The following is a 19,868-nucleotide window of genomic DNA, read 5'->3' as shown; positions in this document are numbered from 1 at the left end:
GCAGGGGGTCCCCGGGAACCGCCTCGCGCCGCCCGCCTCCCGCTGCCTCGCGGCGGCGGCTGCTCCGGCCGGAGCCGCCGGCGGGGATTTGGCGCGGCGGGGGCCGCCCCGCGGGCGCTGTAGCTAGAGGGCGTCGGTCTCGCCGGGGGGGTTTTTTTTTCCCCTGTTTTTGGCGCAGCTTTGCGGCCCCCCCCCCCCCCCCCGCGGCGTCCGAGCCTCTCCCGGGGCTGGGCTCTCGGCCGGGCTCCCGGCGCCAGCAGCGGCCCGGGCACCTTCATGAGGTGGGTGGCGCGTGTCCGCCCCGACCGCCCTCGCCCGCCCCGGGCCCGGCCCCGGCCCCGGCCTCACCCCTGCGCCCGTTTCTCTCCCGCCTTGTCCGCAGGCAGCCGCCCGGCGAATTCGACATGGCTCTCAGCGGCACGCTGCTCCCCTCCATCGCCACCTTCGCCGCGGGCCCGGCGGCCCGGGAGAAAGCGCTGAGACCGGCCGGGGCCGGCAACGTGAGTACCGGCCTCGCCCGGCGCTCCGCGGCGGGGCCCAAGGGCGGCGGGCGGGCGCTGGGGGGCGCTGGGAGGCGGGCGGGCGGCGGGCGCTGGGAGGCGGGCGGGCGGGCGGGCGGCGGGGGCTGGGGCTCGGGGGCCGGGACGAGCCCGCCGGGGCTGATCGGTGCCTGTGTCTGATCCTGCCCGCAGCGCTGGAGGGAGGAGCTGTCCCATCTCAAGCGGCTGCCGCCCGCGCTCCCGGGGCGGCCCTACGAGCTGCCGGCCGAGCTGGAGAGCCAGGCGAGCGGCGGCAGCCGCGGGGCCAGCCCGGCGCTCATGGCCCGCAGGGAGGCGGAGGAGCTCAACGAGCTGCTGGACTTCGACTTCATCCTCTCCAACTCGCTCATCCACCAGGAGCCGGCGGCCGTGGTGGTCTCCGCCGCCTCGCCCCCGGCCAGCGCCGGCCCCTCGGCGCCCGCCGCCAGCGCCGGCCCCTTCGCCTACCCGCTGCAGAGGGGGGAGCCCGGCCTCCTGTACGGCGCCGCCCGGGAGCCCGCCCCCGCCGCCCCCTTCGACCTGGCCGACATCAACGACGTGTCCCCGTCCGGTGGATTTGTAGCCGAGCTGATGAGGCCGGATTTGGACCCGGTTTACATGCAGCAGCAGTCGCCTCTGGGCAGCCTGCACGGGAAATTTGTTGTGAAAGCCACGGTGAACATGGGGGAATACAACCACATCAGTGTTAGCGGCAAAGGCAACCCGGCTGCTGCCTGCACGGACAGCCCCGGAGCCCCTTACGGCTCCCTGCCCAGGATGTGCCAAAAAATCAAGCAGGAGGCAGCCCCTGCTTGCACCATTGCCCAGCCGCCGCCTCCTCCTCCAGCCCAGCAGCACGAGTTCCCCTTGGGGAGGCCGCTGCCCAGCAGGACTAACCCCTCCTTGGCTCCAGAGGAGATGATGAACAGCAGAGACTGCCATCCTTCCTCCCAGGGGCTCAGTCACCTGCCACTACCCCCAGGCTACCATGCTGCCCCAGGCTACCCTCCTTTCCTGCCAGAGCAGCTACCGCCAAGTGCACTACAGTATCAAGGTCAGTCTAAGTATCTAAATGTTTCAGGAGAGCCTTTAAACGTGCCTCCCTTGGTACAAGGGGTGATGATGCTGACTCCACCCTCTTCACCTTTAGAGCTGATGCCACCTGGGAGCTGTCTGCCAGAAGAAACCAAGCCAAAGAGGGGACGTAGGTCGTGGCCCAGGAAAAGGACCGCCACGCACACCTGCGACTATGCAGGTTGCGGCAAAACTTATACCAAGAGCTCTCATCTCAAGGCACATCTTAGGACCCACACAGGTAAGGTCCATTCAGTAAGGCTTTATTGGCATGGCAAACTATATAAGTGTTACCAAAGTGTATGAGAGAGACGGACCCCTTTCTGGGCTCTCTTTAGGGAGGTATAGTCTGCTCAGGTAATTAAATACAGCTGATCCAAAAATGTTGAATCTCCAAAATGTTTGATCAGATAAAAGATTGCATTTTTGTGGGGAAAAATAATCCTGCTTTTTCACTCAGTTTTTAAAAAAAAAAAAAAAAACATGCAATTTATGGCTTTACCTACTGGATTGGAGGTTACTTCATGGCTCAAAATGACTGACATGGCAGGGTGTTTTTGCAAATGAAAAGATTTGTCTGCATGTCTATTGCTATGTGGCTAGTTAATTGGCAGGTACAGTAGTTGGAAGTCAAGCTGAATTTGTTGATCTAGATAGCACTGGCTCAGCTGTGTGATAGGAGTCTATGCAGTTACCTCCTTAGATTTTACTTTCTTTGCTCGTGGTTTACAACTTTTTCTGTTGTCCTGGTTTGCTCCTCTAACTGGAGAGAGTCTATTACTGGCATTTCCCTCGCAGTTCTGAAATCAATGGAAGATAATGTTGTTGCTTGCAGGCGAAGCAAGATACTCCCAGAACACTTTTATAATTTTGTATTGATGACATGATAAAATTTGTAGTCTACTTTTAAAAGTTATTCTTCAGCTTTATTATCACAGCAAGAAATCTAGTTTAAGGTTCGACTATTGGAATAAAAGTAAAATAGTAAATACATTAATATTGGTATTTGAGCTTGATCTCACAGGTATGGTTTAACTTTGCCACTGAAGAATGCTTACTGCAGTAATGAAGTTGGTGAAAGTATTTCTGTTAAATAATATTCACTACTTTTGACATTCTCTAAAAGCATGGTATAACTTAGATTTGAATTATTGAGGATCCCTGAATGAAGTGGTAGGAATTGGAATCAAAATTTATTCTGTGAGTGGAGAAGGTAGGAAAGAGATAAGGGACATCTCAGGGTTTAGAGTGCAAACTATGGTACTTATCATGTCCCAGCTAATGTCAATGCAAGCAGGATTGGGTTCTGAATTTCTCCAGAGATAAATGGCTAACAGTTTTTCGGTATTTTCAGATTGGATGGATACTTTCCAGAATGCTAATGTGCCGAGTCTATAATCTTTAAGTTCCCACTGAAGTCAATAGAAGCTTTGCTTAAAAGGCCATGAGATTGAGCGCTCTAATTTCATAATAAAGTTGTTCTAATGAAGTTTCAAGCAGGTTCTTTATTCCCTAAATCTACTATAATCTAAATCCATTTCATCTGAGCTGTTTCTGTATTGATACTATTATCTGAGCTTTGTATTCTAAATTCCTGCATACAAGATAAAGACTGGAAATAATAAGTGTTGTAGTTAAGGTTTCAATAAAAGGAACTCTCTTATAAGAGACATTAAATCATACTGTCATGCAAAGACTAGATGTATTTTGCCCTTTGTCTGATTTTAGCATCTTTGTAGCTAGATATATATAAATTACCACAAAAAGCCTTATCGATCTTATTTTCTTTAATGAAAACATTAATTTTCCTGTATGTTATCAAACATTAATCAAACTTCTTGAGTGAAGATGTTAATAGAAGGCTGGAATATTATCCTTAATGGAACATACGAAAGTATGTGCATGTCTGCAGACAAATATGGATTTAATTGATGTGATTTTTTTTTAAAGGAGAAAAACCATATCACTGTGACTGGGAGGGCTGTGGATGGAAATTTGCCCGCTCCGATGAACTTACCCGTCACTACAGGAAACACACCGGCCACCGCCCTTTCCAGTGTCAGAGATGTGACAGAGCATTTTCCAGGTCAGATCACCTAGCCTTACATATGAAGAGGCACTTTTAATCAGAAGCAGTGGATCTTTCCCATACTGCCATAAGAGATTCAGTATTTACAGCACAGACTGTCTTCCACAAGAGGGAGGAGCCCAGCTAAAGCACTACAAGGAATCATGGTGAAGTCTTCCAAAGAGTGGAAATAAATAATCAAATGCAAATGTTGGAACTCTTCTTTTTTTAATTATAAATTAAAGAAAAAACATTGGGGTCAATGACTGGATCTTCTATCATTCCATTTCTAAAGCCAACTTGAATATCTCTGGACTACAAAACGCCAAGGAGTGACTGGAAGTCAAGGATATCAGGGTTAAATAGACTGTTGGGTGGGGAGGGGAGATTATACAGGGAGATTACATTCCCTTAAATCTTGTTTCAATGCAATATGAGATGTAAATGTCATCTTGTCTTTTTTTCCTTCTAAAAGCCATTACTATGTTAAAAGAGGAGGAAGAAATTCAGGTACAGAATTGTTTAATAGCCTATTTCATGGTGCTTAGTGACTGTTGGTTCTAAAGGTACCAAAGACAGGAAGCCAAAGTTCTCAAACTGCTGCATATCTGACAAGGAAATATTTTTGTCTTCCGATCTACAATTATGACCTAAGTCAGGTAAATAAACCTGATTTATTTCTTTTTTTCTTAAGAAAAAACTTTATGCAGACAGTCTGTAATGCACTGTGGTTTCAATGTGCAATAATTTGTACAATGGTTTATTCCCAAATATGCCTTAAGCAGAACAAATGTTTTCTATATAGTTCTTTACATAATAAATATGTAATATAAATTTAAACAAACGTCTATTTTGTATATTTGTAAACTACAAAGTAAAAATGAACATTTTGTCGAAGTTCGTATTTTGCATATTCCAGTTGAAAATAAGTTTTAAATAAACCTATAATATTTTATCTGAATGGCTTTCCCACTTTTTTCTTCTATGCATTTGTGTCTAAAGAAACCTTGCTTTTAAATACTCATGAATGTCTCAGTACCACAGTCCCTTACTCAGACAAAGCTCATAGGGCAAAGAACACAAGATTAGGCTCATGCATTTCCAGGTCTGCTATAAAGCTTTGTCTTTAGGAAAAATGCACTGAAAACTGGATATTCTGATTAGCGAGCCCTTGCTCACCTCTCTCCTCTGCACCAGAGAAGCATACTTCTCAGTTTTAAACTAAGGTCTTTTGAATTACTCACGGTTAGAGTGTAACCAACTAAAAGGTCTGTCTGAGACTTAAGAGCATTAAAATAAAAAACCCTTAATCTTCAGAAACTGGAAGTCTTTCCATGGTTTTGTATTGAACAAACTTTGTGTGTCTTGAGTGCAACACCCATATGACTACCCGACCTGAAGTTTTTACAGTTTGAGTTTTTAGCTTCTGTTCCTGTAAAGTCACATACATAAGCTGTTAGGTTTACACTGTTTATCTTTTCATACTGCTGAGAAATTCATGTAATATCTTGAAAAAAATCAACTATAGGCTAGTAATAAACTTGGGGCATTGTGAATGTAATTTCTTGGCATTACATAGAGTAGTATAATTTCATGTGCACTGAAAATTCCCCATGACTTGTGAATTTTGAGTGTTCAGGGAATACAGGTGTGCATGGCCCAAGTTGCTTCCAAGAACCTCAGTTAAGCCGTATTGATTCTTCCGCACTGAATTCAACAAGCTGTGAATGCTATGCATTAATATTAAAGATTTGTTTAGGAGCTACAAAGTCAGTGGTTACAACTAAAGTGCTTGATCCTGCAAACACTTCAACATACCCTTATACCTTTCTCACTTTATTGAAGTAAATGGAACTAGTTGCATGAATAAGGTAGTCATTTATTGCAGTAGCATGTAAGGGCCCATGATGGCTCAAGGCCCCCTTTGTGGTTGATGTGATATAAATACATAACAAGACTGACTGGTGATCAGTGTTAGCAAGATCAGGCCAAAACTGGGACTTTTTGTAAAAAGAAACAAATTGTCGTCCACTGGTTTAAAAATGTCATCTAGGTATTTTGCCTATACAAGTTGATCAGAATGAATAAAGTAGAACATGGAAAATTATTACTGATAGGGTCAGTTTATATTTTGCAGTTTCTGTAAAAACAAGTGGTAATACTGACTTGATTTTCTTTTTTCAAATCTGTCTCAAGAATGCTATTGGATTTCACATTTTGATGTGTTCTAAGTCCATGCCTTACTGATTATATGCATTCTTGTTCAGTTGAAAGGTGCCTTGACTTGTTTGACATACAGGTAATGGAAGTGAAGGAGAGTATCCTTTTAGATTTGCAATTAATTTAGCTTTGTCTATCGGGTAGAGTTAGGAGTCACTTTTTGATCATCAGGATTTTTAAAGTTTAAAATATTTACAGTAATTGCTTTTGACCTTTCATGTTGCCTTGCCTCAAATATTGATCCTGTCATGGAGGGATTATCAAATGTCAAAAGTGGAAACCTGTTTAACACATTGTGAACCTGCCAAGCTTTCCTGGGTTTGTTTGTCCTAGGCACTTCCCAATGTAGCCGAAGCCTATTTGCAACTCCGTAGAGAACATGTGTGTACAGATAACTTGACTGTGAATCAGAGACCCTGTTCATCTTCAGAATCACATATATCCTCCGTCAGGCTCTATTAAAATCTAGCTCTAGAAAAACACTCTCATTGGATAAATCTTATACCAGTTTTGAGCTTCAGAAGCACTGTCATGACAATGTCTAAGCACTTTATAAAAAATAACAAAGGTTCCCTAACCTTTGGAGACACATAGTTATTAAAGCAAACTCTTTTTCCTTTGATGCTTTCACAGGCCTGAACTCTATAGTTGCTGAAACAATAACATTCCAAAAAGAGGCTTTGTTCTCTTCCCTCCTCCATTCAAAATGGTTTCCTACCCCAGGCTGCCTCGCATTTACATTATGACTTTCATTCAAAAGCTAAATACAGATGGAAGCAGCGCAATGAAGTATTTTAAAAAACACTTTTAAACAGATCCAACATCCATGTACTTATGGAGACAGTGCTGGCTCAACCCTTCGTCACTGACGGGGGCAAAGCCCAAATCTCTCCTCCTTGTTCTTTAGGAGGGCTCCTGGGAAATACTGAAACAAGCAATTCTACTAGTTGGCAGGTATAGCTAAAAATAGCATGCTGAGTTAGCCACCTATTCCGTTATGTCTTGCCTCCTGGAGGTGCATTTAGTTGAGGGAATACAAAGGCATCTGGAGGCACAATATAGATCATGATAGATACCTCCTATAAAGGGCATGCAAAAAAAAACAAACCATTTTGTTATACAGTACCTTGAAAAACCATATGCAATTTACTAATGTTTACAGCCTGGGATACTTATGTTTTTAGGCACCTTAAAAGAAGACATCTTAGAAATGGCCTCATTTCCAAAGGGAGCTGAGTACCCAATAGTTACCATTCACTCAAGGCCACTCTTACAGATTCCTAGAGAAAGCCCCCAAGTTCAAGAAGGCTGTGCACAGTCAAATACAAACTACAGCCATTATCAATCCTTATCTACCATAGCCCTAACCATCCCCTGTAAGCATGCTTGGTGTGTGAAGATGAGCCGTTTACAGGATGACACATGTCTGTCTTCAAGGTGCCAAGTTTTCAGCAGTGTTGTTTGCATACAAAAATACTCAAGGCGATAGATGGGATTATTGCTCATTAATCCTTTGTTTCTGTCTGTTGTGGCATTTGGAGTGGAAACTTGTCTACTTCAAATTATTTCATTACTTGTAATCTCATGCAAATACTTCCATCTCTTCCCTATCAGACAGTCTTACTTTAATAAGAATTTCTCTTTTAGTGGATTTACTACTCCCTTGGGGACCAAGTCCTGCTTCCACTGAAGTCAACTCTGGACTCACATTGCCTGATCTACAGCACCTTAATTGAAATCAATCTCTTCCCCTTCGCTTTAAGAAGGTGAGGTCAGAGAAAGTGTAGATAATCACCCCTAGTGTTTTAATGCTCTGTTGAATACGTTTACCACATAGTCCTATAAATGTATCCTGGACCTTGGGACCCTCCTGCTTCCATTGGGGGCAGGGACAAAACTTCTATTGGCAGCAATGGGATCAAGAACATGTACTTTGGTTTTTATGCATTTATCAGGCATTTCAAATAAGGAGGCTAAAATAGTCAAATAACTCAACTGTATTTGTTGGGTGCCTTAATGCTCCTTCTTGTTATGCATAAATTCAGTTGTTTTTGCGTAACTGGGGACCTTGAGTGCATTATAAAATCATAACTTGTCATGCTGGAATGTTCTGCTACAGAAGACCGGAAAGTCTGAGCATCGTTCTGAGACCGAGCACAGCCTCGGGTATGTGAACCTCCCACAAAACTGAATGACAGAAGCCTGAGCCTTAACTCAGGGAACCTGCATGGGTTGGCTGCATCTGGGAACATTTCCCCCTCTGCAGTGACCTGGGGTGACTTGAACTTCCACTGTTGTTAGCTCTGGTGGCGAATTATAGCTGTGAAGTTTATTATAGCTGTGGAGGTACTCTCTGGGGCACGCATGCCCGAGGCGGTGTTTCTACTGCTTTTGTTCTCGCTATACTTCAGATAAACGTCTTCTAGGCTGCATTTCACCCTTGCATAGGAACCCTCATAACAGAAACCCTATGTATGAACCATGCTCGCTGTTGCAAAGGAAAAAGAAAGTCTTGTTTTACTAGCATCTCCTCTGTGGTTGGAGTGTGAGTGTTGTAAGTGATCCAGAAGGCTAATGATACTAGCAGCTGATCACAGCAGGTGTCTCCCACATGAGTTAGATTTCCTAAGGTGATGCTGCCCTCATTTCTGAAGCTCTGACTCACGGGTGCTGCAACTAAGGGCGCTGCTGCTGCACCCACAGGCTTGAAGTAGTTTCCATCATCTACAGTGTTTACCGTTTGGTTCAATGGCTCTCAGCCCCCCGCCTCTAACTTTCTCCATAGTAGAGACTGGACTTAAGTGAACGTATGCAGTGAGGTTTGGCAATGTGAATGGTTACTAATCAATTAAAGTTAACATGCTAAGCTCATTTCACCTAGGAATTTGTATCAGGTTAGAAAAGGATTATAAATGTCTTATCAACACAGCTATCTAACTGCAACTCAAAATATTTTTGCATAATTTTGTTTTGGGTACAGTAGGCTTGTTTATGTGGTACAAGCTAGGGCTTGCTCAATCTTGTAATTCAAGTTCTGTGCTATTAAGGTTTCAGTCTCATTCAACAAAAATGATGCAGCTTCTCCTTATTGGCTGATTAAATATCTTTAAACAATTATAGCAACAGGCATTAGGCAGCTCTTCAAAGCAAACCTCCCCTGCCACAATTTGCTACTGATGGGGTTGGTGGTCTGATATGTAACTCTGCACCACCAAAGCATGATATTATCTACTTGAAATTAATTATGTATCACTTAATGGCTGATCCTGCACCCAGTGCAGTCAACAGTGTTACCATGAGTAGGTCCTAATACAAGATCTGATCTGTAGTTCATTGAAATTACTCCCATTGACTTCCCTGGCCTTTAGATCAGGCCCACAGCTACCCAGGGTAACATCCTAACATCAAAGTGAGTTTTGCTGTTGACTTAAATGGGTCTAGGATTTTACTTCCAGGGTTGGAAGAAATACTGGCGGGGGGGGGGGGTTGCCCCATATTGTAGACTAAAGCCACCATGACATGGGAGTCTGATTTGCAATCTGGGTCTTTAGCAGATCTCTCTTGTTCGATGTCTGGTTCTCAATTTGCATCATGTAAAAAAGCATGACCTCATCAAGGCTTATATAGTTCATCACCTTTATATTCATGGTCTGGTATAATTGATATTGTATGTTACTAAATGACTAAACTCCTGTGCTGAATGTTTGCATTGATTAAGGAAGTCTAACAGAATTTAGTTTCTAAACTGTCAAGGTTTTATGCCATACTTACTCCGCAAACATATTGACTCAGTAATCTTGTGGGCTACCAAAAGCAAGAACCCGCAACATTCCCATATTTTCCTGCACTGGAGTGAACTGAGCTTAAGCAGCCCATCTAAATTCTTGCATTTGTATATTTTAATAGCAGGTTTCCACTGCTCAGGAAAGAATAGCTGGGAGAGTCTGCTAAGAAATAATTTTTTTAAAAGTGGAATATCAAAAAGTTTGCTCATCTAAATAGCAAAAATGTTATCCTTCTCAGTTATTGTTCATGCCTGGGTATTTACAGCTGCCTTTCCACACATGTATTTCCTTATTGATTGCTATAACAATGCTGTCGTCTGCACAAGATATTTAACTACCTTTCCTTTGGTAAACAGTTTTCACTAACATTTGCTTTGACAACGCTCCCATGTAGGTAATGTAAAACCTACTAAAGAAGCTTTGTATTCAAAGAAACTGTCTAATTGGTTGTTATGGTTCAGACAATTAGTCGTCCTTTTAACTCTTTTTGTTTAGGAAGATAGGAATACAGATCAGCCTAGTAGTCCATGTAGTCCAGTATTGTGCCTTTGTATGAGTATGCTTCGGAGGAAAGTGCAAGACTCCAGTTGACTTTATTGGCTGTTGGATCAAGCTTATAGCTAACCAGGCAGTAATAGGTAGTTATTGGGTAATCTCCCCCAGTAATTGGAGGTTCACTTAGGCTCTCAAATTTGAGGATGTATATCCCTTCCAAATATCTTGTTTATTTTATAATGTTTACTATTATAACTCTGGGTAGTCCTTTTGTTCAGTAAATAAATGGGTTCTCAGTACCCATGGGAAAGAATGATGGGTGCTGAGAACCCACTGGCAGCCTCCCTAGCAGCACCTCCCCCTCCCCCCAGCGCCTCCCCGTGGCCCCGCAGGTCAGCACCTCCCCCTCCATCCCAGCATCTCCTGCCTGCCGCGGATCAGCTGTTCCATGGCATGCAGGAGGCGCTGGGGGAGAAGGGGGAGGAGCAAGGGCAGGGCATGCTCAGGGGGGAATGGAAAGAGCGGAGGCGGGAAGAGGCGGAGCAGGGGTGGGAAGAGGCAGGGGGTGAGGCTTGGGGGAAGGGGTGGAGTGGGGCTGGGCCTGAGGCAGAGCTGTGGGGCACGCCCCAGCACATTAGAAAGTCAGTGCCTATGTGAAAATGTATTATTTTTTAAGCCAATCTCATTATTGGGTGGGGGGGTTGATGTATGATTTGTGAAATGCGAGGTTGACAACACCTCACTCCACCAGTGGTTAAAATCCCAGTGCAGACAAGGCCATGCTGAGCTTTTGTGTGTCTCTAAGATGACAGACACTGAAGAAAACTCCAGGCTGCAATTATTACTGCTTTTCATCTCCATTTACAATATCTGGTTTTGCTCTGTGTATTTATTTACATACAGGCATTTCTATGGCACTCATCACCATAGTGTCTAGGCAATTCTCCTCTCCTTTCTCATATCATGTAATGAAATCTATGTAAAATACATAAATTCTTGTCAGGGAAAAAATCAAGCACTTCTTTTGGAAGGAATTTGCGTCCTGCAATTCACTGTTTACTGGTGTCTGTTTCTTGCGCTGTATCATGACACCACAGTTCATTTCACGTTCAGTTGAGAAAAAAATATTTTTAGTCTAGTTAGTATTTCCAACCCACACACTCCCCCCTCCCGTCCCCATGATTGGTGGCCTTATTCTGCTGCTACTGAGGTCAATGGGAGTTTTGCAATTGACTTCAGAGTTTGTAGGATTTGGTCCTGAGTTTTATGCCATGAATAGTTCATCAGCCTGCATTGCTCTCCCTAATTCTGCATGCTGCTACTTGCACGTACTGAAAGGTTGACAAAGAGTGAAACAGGGAAGTACAAGAACCCTAGGGTAGATCCATGGCTATTTTTCAATGGATAATTCTGTATTCTGGTGGGCTGTGAGACACCATATGTGCTGTAGCTATTTATGGTCTAATCTCATAGACTTTAAAGCCACCAGGGACCATCATGAGCATGTAATCTTGAACTGCTTAGTCAGGCAGAACTCCCCCCGAAGCCCACAAACGTGAGCAGAATCCTGGAGTAGGTTCTATTTTTGCACGTGGTTGGTTCTAACCACATGTCCCTGCCCCCAGTGCAAAGAGTCGTATACTGACTCATCACTTAAACCCAATGTAGGAGTCTGCTCCTGCTCCCAAAGCAAAGCTCTCCTGGTGAAATCCTAGCTTCATTGAAATCAATGGGAATTTTGCCCATCTGTTTTCAGTGGCAGTGGGTTTGAGCCCTAAGTGGCTAACAAGTGTAATTTAACTGACACCGATGAAGTGCTGGGAATTCAGTGGCATTCTGTGAGCCGGCTGCATGACCCTGGGTGAGTCACCTCACCTCGCGGTGCTGGTTTGCCAGCTGTAAAATGAAGTTAATGCTGCTCATCTCTTTTGTGAAGCTCTTTGAAATGAAGCGGGCTATTTGTTACGTCGTCTTGTTGCTCAGCCCTCGCTGATTTTTACCCCCATTGACCTTGTGAAACTCCATGTACGATGGAGTAGACAGAGAAGCCCCAGTTGTTTTGGTCCATGTTCAATATGCAGTTTTGCAAGCTTCTTGTGCTCCTGCTCTCACGGAAATCCATTGTAAAACTCCCATTGACATCCGCGATGCAGGATCAGGCTTATAATGAATGTCTGTTCCGTGTGAAGCTGTTCTGTGGGTGTGGGGGAAGAAGAAAGATGATGGATGGGATTTTTAGAAGCACCTAAGCACTCCAAAAGGCAATAGGACTTGTGCTCCTAAATCACTGATGTATTTTTGAAAATTCCACCCAACTTCACTTTAAGATTGTTCCACCGTGCTTTTTTGAGGCATACTCCAGTTTGGTTTGCATCAGTGAAGGGGGGCAATCCTGCAGCTGGTCACTCTCAGAGACAAGCAACTGGATTAGGTGGACCAGTGGTGTATGGCAACTCCTTGTGGCCTGTGTTCATACACAGACAAAACAGATCTCATTTTTATGAATGAGAGAGAGAATCTTGAGTGAAATGCACCCTAGTGCAGATGGCTTGCTAAGGACCTATGCACCACTTCAGTGGGGATTTAGTGGGGAACAGTGTCTTGTTGTGTGGCACCCAGAGTGAATTTAAACCAAGATGAAAGTGTTATATGCTCCTACATGCTGAGGCGAATCAGACCCCTTATATTTCAGTGGTGGTGTGTTATTTGCACTGCCATATCAATGCTTGCAGGTAGCAAGGCTAAGGCTTTCTGTGATGTGCGGGCACCCAACTTGACCTGCCTCATAAGGACCTGGTTTTCAGAAAGTAATGAACACCTGACCGTCCTCTAAAAATCAGAAATCAGGCCCCTTTTAAAGTGTCTTAAGCTGGGCACCCAAATATTGAAGCAGCCAAAATCATTCGTCACACTGGAAAATCATGACCCCCACCTTTTTTTTTTTTGCATGCCTCCATGTGACCAAAGACTTGTTCATGCAAATCTTCACGAAGCCAGCGGGACTGCTCACGTATTCTGATATCTCGGTGAATCGGGGCTGACAGGCACACCACTCCCAGTGGTTTCTGAAGGCTCTGAGAGGAGAACTGGGCTTCATATAAGGTCCAGCAAACCAGGGATATTCTGCCTGAGGCTCACAAGCCCCAAGGGGCTCTTCAGTGCGTCTCCTGCGTCTCTTTGCAGCACATGCTATTAAAACACGGTGTGATTGAATTATTAACCCCTCAGGAGGCTGTTACGATGGTATTAACCAGTTGGAGTTGCCTGGTCAGTCCTTTTGCTGTGAGAATTCTATTTTCCCCGTCACACTGTTTAAATATGAATATATAGTACTGTAGTAAATGAAACAATGAATTCACGCTCCTGTGAATTCTCCTTTGGGGAATGTTGATCACTGAGCGATGTAGCTAGGTCGGCCTAAGCTTTAGTTGCAGTTCAGGCCTGAGGCAGTGTAAGGGAACTTCAAAAGTGGGAGTAACCTGCCCTTTAAGGTCTCAGGCCGAGAGAGCAATAAAAAGTGACCCTAGTGTAAGGGAGACTCAAACCATGTGTTTATACTAAAGAGCTAAGCAGCTACAGCCCTGCTTGCCAAGCCAGTGATGAATTGATTTGTAGTGCCCCCGTGAGGACTACCAGCCAGCATGCAGTGTACTCCTGCATGTCCTGCACATATCTCTCCGCGCACCAAGGGCCAACAATTTGCTTTCTTAAGCACACAAAATAACTGGCCAGGCAGGAGCTTTGAGCAGCGAGAGAATCCCTGGCAGAGGACCTTTCTGCTTAACCAAGGATGGCTGGATTATTATTTTAAGTTTAGTTTAAGTCAATGGTTGTAAGGCACAGCAAACTCCAGAGAGACAAGGGGGAAGAAGCCTCAGAGCCTCCTGCTTGATTTTTACTCCTCTTCATCAAAGCACATGAGTAGTCACGGTGGGTGAAATCCTGGCCCATGCACAGTGAAAATATTGTTCGGGGTGCCTATCCCGGGGTGTGTGGGGGGTGGGGGGCACGCGGGGGGGGGGGTTGGAGAGCAAACCCGCCCTGGACCCAGTAGTGTAAGTACTGGGGTCCCCCACTGTTGCATCTCTGCAGAAGAGAGTGGGCCCTTTCTGCTCTTGAGGGGAGTGGAGCCCCTACTCCCATTCCTGGGAGGACAAGGAGCTCCATGCCACTGTCCCAACCTCACGGGAGGTAGAGGGGGAGATGGCCCTTCCCACCAACACTCCAAAAGGATGGTGGGGTCAGAGTGCAGGGGCAGGGTTACAGGGTGGAGCCCTGAGTGCCCCCACAACATAGTGGCCTTATCGGGTGGCTGCCAAATCGCCCTATGGCATTGTTAGAGCCCCTGTCACTGTCCTGTGGAGGCTTGTGTGATGAGTTTGGGGGTCTCAGTTCCCTTCCTACTGAGCAAATACCCAGGCCTTATACAAATATTTACAGGTTTATTCCAGAGCACCGCAGCTCAACCCCAGCAGCAAAGGGGCATTCCAAAGGCGCTACATGGCATTCTGAGCAGAGAGGCCAAAGACTGCATGGGTCATGAGCGAGCCTGTCACCCGGAGCTCCAGGGGAAGGCAGGGGGCAGCAGCAGCTCCTGTCCCACAGGGCTGGGCCTGGCTCTATCCCAGCCCCGGTGCAAAGGGGAGGCGAGCCCACCCAGCCCTCACCCTGAGCAGCCGTGGCTCCTTTTTTGCAGCCGCAGGGCTGGGCCCAGACATGAACCAAACCAGACCAGCACTCATCCTGGGCGGCCGCAGCAACTGCCCTATGGGGTTGGCCTGGGCCCAACTTTCTGGTCCAGCCCATTGGCTCCCACTACTTGGGGGAGCTTACCACAGCGTCACATGGCACCCATTAGGGCTTCGCCTCCAGCTGGACATGCGCATGGGTGAGGGCAGTTGGTGAGCAGGGCTGATAGATATGTAGGGGCTGCCACCTATGGCCCCATGGGAGGTTTGCCATTGACTTCAGTGGGGCCAGGATTTCATCCATTGATTTCAGAGGGACTGGTAATCAATGTTCCCTCTAATTTTTGACAGACCATGTGTGCAAAAATTTTCTTCTGTGTAAATGTTTGTGCGCGTGTTGTTTCACCGTGTGCGTGGGGTTTGGGACCTGTGTGCACGCACAGCTTAGAGGGAACAGTGCTGGTAATGTTCTTCAACAGGTAAATGTGTATAAGCACCTTGCTGAGCCCACACCATAATCCTTCTGAGTCTCAGTTCCCTATTTGTAAAATGGGTACAATAATACTGCCTTTCTCCCAGCCTGTGGCTGATTTGCCTATTTAGATGGTTACACACAGTCCCTATGCGAACGTGCTAAGGGCCAGATTGCTTTTTCTAGGGAATGAGTTGACTTGCTTTCCTGCAAAACCAACCCATGTTTATAAAGAGAACTCCAGATTCTCAGAGATCTCAATGCAGCCCCTCATTTTGACAGTGCATTCATTTGCACTTGCAAAGTGTATCGTTTTTGTGGCTCACAAATGCTGTTTGTCTTTAGAAAATCAAATGTTGTCAGTGCTTAACAGATAAGAAATAATTTGCCCCTGCCATTAATAGGGTGAATACAAAAATCAGAAGCAGATTTAGAAAATTTGCCCCCCTAAGTGTATTTAAAAACCAGGAATCCCTTTTGGTATTAAAATGTGGTATAGCTAGAAATAGCTTTTGCTTATCTGTGGAATCTCCTGATAGGACAACACAGTGTTTTTTATAGTTGGCACCTTGTAAAAGAAAGCTCCCCTAAACAGGATATTCCTGTTGGCAAAGAGACACCATATTTACTTAACACAACATTTCTATGTTTCTGCAGCCCTTGACAAGTACAAACAAGGAAGCATACTGATAACTGAAGGGGGGTGGGGGTGGGGGGGGGAAGAGAATCTCTATCGACTAGGAAGTATGGAGGCTAGACCTTGCCATTTACACAGATATCTTGGAGTTACACATGTTGTACAAAAGCATGTTTTGATATTTCAAGGTCTTGATCGTTCTCATTCTGCTCGTTTTTCAACTGAACGAGAAGTCTGGAATGCTCTGTCTCCGTTTTGTTTACTATCTTGATCAGTTACTTTCCAGCTGTCACAAGCAGACATTGTCGCTCTGTTTTTCCTTTCTTTTTTTTTTTAAATTGTCTTTCAAGTTTTTGAGAATTGTTTGAAGTGATTGATAATAGGGCCTGATTCTCATTTATACTAAGGCCTGTGTACATCACTCTGGCAATGTACGTGATACTTAAAGACCCCATTACACTCAGAGGCTAGTGCAAAGGAGCCTAAGTGTAAGTGAAAATCAGACCCTTTAAATCTAAAGTGTGTCTACACTTAGAAGGCTGCAGTCGTGGCGCTGCACCCAGACTGCTATCGTGATTCAGGCTACGTCTACACTACAGCTTATGGCAGCATAATTTATGTCGCTCAGGGGTGTGAATAAACCCCCCACCCGAGTGACGTAAGTTACACCGACAGACGCGCCCGTGTGCACAGCCCTATATCGGCAGGAGAGCACCGCCGCTCAGGGAGGTGGTTTCGTTATGCGGACGGGCGAGCTCTCTCCCAACGGCCTAGGGCGCCTTCACCGGCTGTGCCGCTGCAACGCTGTATAGGTCGGCATGCCCTCCGTATAGACACCACCCACCCTGCTGGAAGGGGTTCGCCCAGGGCCGTAGGCAAGACACCGCCCTGAGTGGCAGGAGCTAGGTTGACGGGAGAATTCTTCCGTCGACCTAGCACTGTCTGCCCCGGTGTAGCAACGTCTCGCAGGAGTGTGGGTTTTTCACACCCCTGAGACAAGTGGCTATACCAGTGTGAGTTCCTAGTCTCGACCCGCCCTTACCGTCAGCAGTAACACTATAGGCATTACCCAGCCTTCTCAGTTACTGCTCAGTGCTAAGAAAACCATGACAAGGACATGTGTTCTCTGGAGTAGGGTTTCTCCTTTCATCATTAAATATTCAATCTAAGCAGTTCATTTAGCTTTTCTGAGGAGAAAGTGAAACTGCCCACAGGGGAGGTAGAAAGCAAGTAGCCAGTGCAGTTAAGTGAGCCTCCATGATGTGACTGTTTACTAGAAAGGCAAGTGAGATGTCAGCAGTTCGTAGATTTTGGATGTTTGACTGGATGTTGGTTTTTAGGCAATTTGAACAAATTGGTTTCACTTACATGATGAGATCCACCAAAGTGAATTGTAAGTAGCAATGCATACAGGATAAATAGCTGTGGTAAAATAACTTCAGGCCAAGACTGGAGCCAGGAGAATAATTTGAAACTAATCATTTAACAAATTTACCTCTTTTTCTGTTGATGAAATGTCCAGAAATGTCTGCCAAATTCTCATATGTATTGATGAATTCAAATTATTTGTGAATTTCTTCACTGAAATAGTCGTGGTCTGGAGCTCATTTATGAATTGCAAAGAATCCAGATTTGACATATACGATGTATTGGTTAGTTATGTTCATCACATCGTCCTGCTTCTGTTTCCGGGTTGGATAGCTTATGTAACTAACCAAGAACAGTGCAGCTGCTGAATTGCATATCTGGAAAATTGCAAATTGACATTTACAAAGGTTTTTGTTAGTTGCACAATTTGAAATTTCATTGGCTAATGTTTCACAGCATGCTAGTGAAAAAACCATTTTTTACAAATATTTGTGCAAGTAGAACATGAAAACTCAAATATTCATGTAACAACGTACACAAAAGGCCCACAGCTACATGGAGCACTGTGTCCAGTGTTGGGCCCCACACTACAAGGAGCTGCTGGAAGCGGTGGCCAGTACGTCCCTCGGCCCGCGAGGGACGCGGCAAGTAAACAAACTGGCCCGGCCTGCCAGGGGCTTTCCCTGCACAAGCGACAGAACGAGTTTGGGAACCACTGCTCTAGACTGTTCTCAGTGGTGGCAGATGACAGAACGAGGAGTAATGGTCTCAAGTTGCCGTGGGGGAGGTCTAGGTTGGATATTAGGAAAAACTTTTTCACTAGGAGGGTGGTGAAGCACTGGAATGCGTTACCTAGGGAGGTGGTGGAATCTCCTTCCTTAGAGGTTTTTAAGGTCAGGCTTGACAAAGCCCTGGCTGGGATGATTTAGTTGGGGATGGGTCCTGCTTTGAGCAGGGGGTGGGACTAGATGACCTCCTGAGGTCCCTTCCAACCCTGATATTCTATGATTCTATGATACATGTGAACTGAAATTCACTTCCAAATAATGGTTTGCACTAATACCCCAAGTCCAGTCTAGACACAAACCAGCAAGGCGTGAGACACTCTGCTGCATCTCTAAGAGGCAGAACACAGTACTTGCAGCCCAGGGGAAGGAGGGGCTAACCTGGTATAAGCCATCCATACACCTTCACAACCCTGGGCTGTTGTGGGGGCTGGAGAGCCCCTCAGCATAAAACTTAGATAGCTCCAGGAGCCTGTCTAAACTACAGCAGCCTCCCTAGGCTGCCCTATGAATGCAGTGCTGCCAGACCCCCCCAGAATGTCCCAATGCTGGAACCTATAAGGGGTTCCTTGGGAGGGTGGCTGTCTTCTGCCATGTCTGTGCCCAGGGAATCCTTGCCTGGCTGGATGCAGGGCTTTTAGGCTCCCTTTAACATAAGAGGCAATATAAATGGAATGGAGAGAGAGTTAGGAGCTCACACTGGTTGCCTAAAGTTAGGCTCTTAGATCCATCTTGAACCTGCGAAATCAGTGGCCTGGTTTCCAGAGATGCCGAGCACCATCAACTCCCATAAAAGTAAAGGGGAACTACTGGAAGCTCAGTACATTTGAAAAATTAGGCCCCTGACTACTTAGAGTGTAAGCTCTTCAGGGAAAAGACTTTGTACAGTGCACAATGGAGGCCCGGATCTCGGTTGGTGCCTCTAAGCACTATCCAAATATAAATAAAAAACAAGCATTTCAGAGCCTTTGAAAACATGTAATTTGAGATCAGTTCTAGGAATGGGCAAAAAGTTTGGGTGAGGTAGTTTCATATGTTTTTGGAACCCGTTTATCTGTCTCTGTTTAAACCTCTTGGCAGGCAGATCTCACTGGTGATAATCGAAATCGCTCTGACCGTGATGTAATTTCTAATTCTTTGCTTCTTGAACATGATTAGCTCTAACTGTTGTCTCCTGCTGAATCTATTTCTTCAATGGACACTTTATGGTCCAGCAGTGGCAAAGCCAATGGGGGGGCAGAGGTGGTGCCCTCCCGTCGCCTCTAGATCTAAACGTGATGCATTTTTAAGCCTATTTTTCAGTGAAAAACGGCCACCGGTGACTCCTCACCAACCCCACTTCTCCATAGTTACAAAACCTGGCTACACTACTGTGGGCCATATCCTAAAAGGTATTTAGGTGTCTACCCGCTATTGATTTCAATGGGAGGTTGCCATTTAAATATCTTTGAGGATCTGGATATGCCAACATCATGTTTATTTTCATGTTGGATCAATGTATTAGCTTGCCAACATGCTGGTGGTAGTATGTTTCATTTCCAGCGTAGCTAGAAAGCTTAACAAACTTTTTCCCTTGTAAAAAGAAAAGGAGTACTTGTGGCACCTTAGAGACTAACCAATTTATTAGAGCATAAGCTTTCGTGAGCTACAGCTCACTTCCTCAGATGCATATCGTGGAAACTGCAGCAGGCTTTATATATACACAGAGAATATGAAACAATACCTCCTCCCACCCCACTGTCCTGCTGGTAATAGCTT

General features: G+C 45.5%; 1 protein-coding gene across 2 annotated transcripts; it reads left to right on the top strand.

The window, feature by feature from the left end:
• Positions 1-200: 200 nt before the first annotated feature.
• On the top strand, positions 201-4,980 carry KLF4 (KLF transcription factor 4). Of its 2 annotated transcripts, XM_084628115.1 has the most exons (5): positions 201-281; positions 383-500; positions 693-1,572; positions 1,669-1,833; positions 3,543-4,980. In XM_084628115.1, the coding sequence occupies exons 1-5, from the start codon at positions 277-279 to the stop codon at positions 3,716-3,718; spliced, it is 1,344 nt and encodes a 447-aa protein (XP_084484241.1). In that variant the 5' UTR covers positions 201-276; the 3' UTR covers positions 3,719-4,980. The 2 variants fall into 2 exon arrangements, with proteins under 2 accessions (XP_084484241.1, XP_084484240.1); XM_084628114.1 differs by having other exon boundaries at positions 693-1,833.
• Positions 4,981-19,868: the final 14,888 nt, after the last annotated feature.

This window comes from Lepidochelys olivacea (assembly GCF_965140295.1).
Source record: "Lepidochelys olivacea isolate rLepOli2 genome assembly, chromosome: 5".
Classification (NCBI taxonomy): Eukaryota; Metazoa; Chordata; order Testudines; family Cheloniidae; genus Lepidochelys; species Lepidochelys olivacea.
The sequence above is the reverse complement of the archived record's forward strand: the minus strand, read 5'-3'. Positions and strand labels throughout refer to the sequence as shown.

Coding starts and splice junctions, on each gene's coding strand:
- KLF4 (XM_084628114.1), top strand. Junction 501..692: donor GACCGGCCGGGGCCGGCAAC/GTGAGTACCGGC, acceptor TCCTGCCCGCAG/CGCTGGAGGGAGGAGCTGTC. Junction 1,834..3,542: donor ACATCTTAGGACCCACACAG/GTAAGGTCCATT, acceptor TTTTTTTTAAAG/GAGAAAAACCATATCACTGT.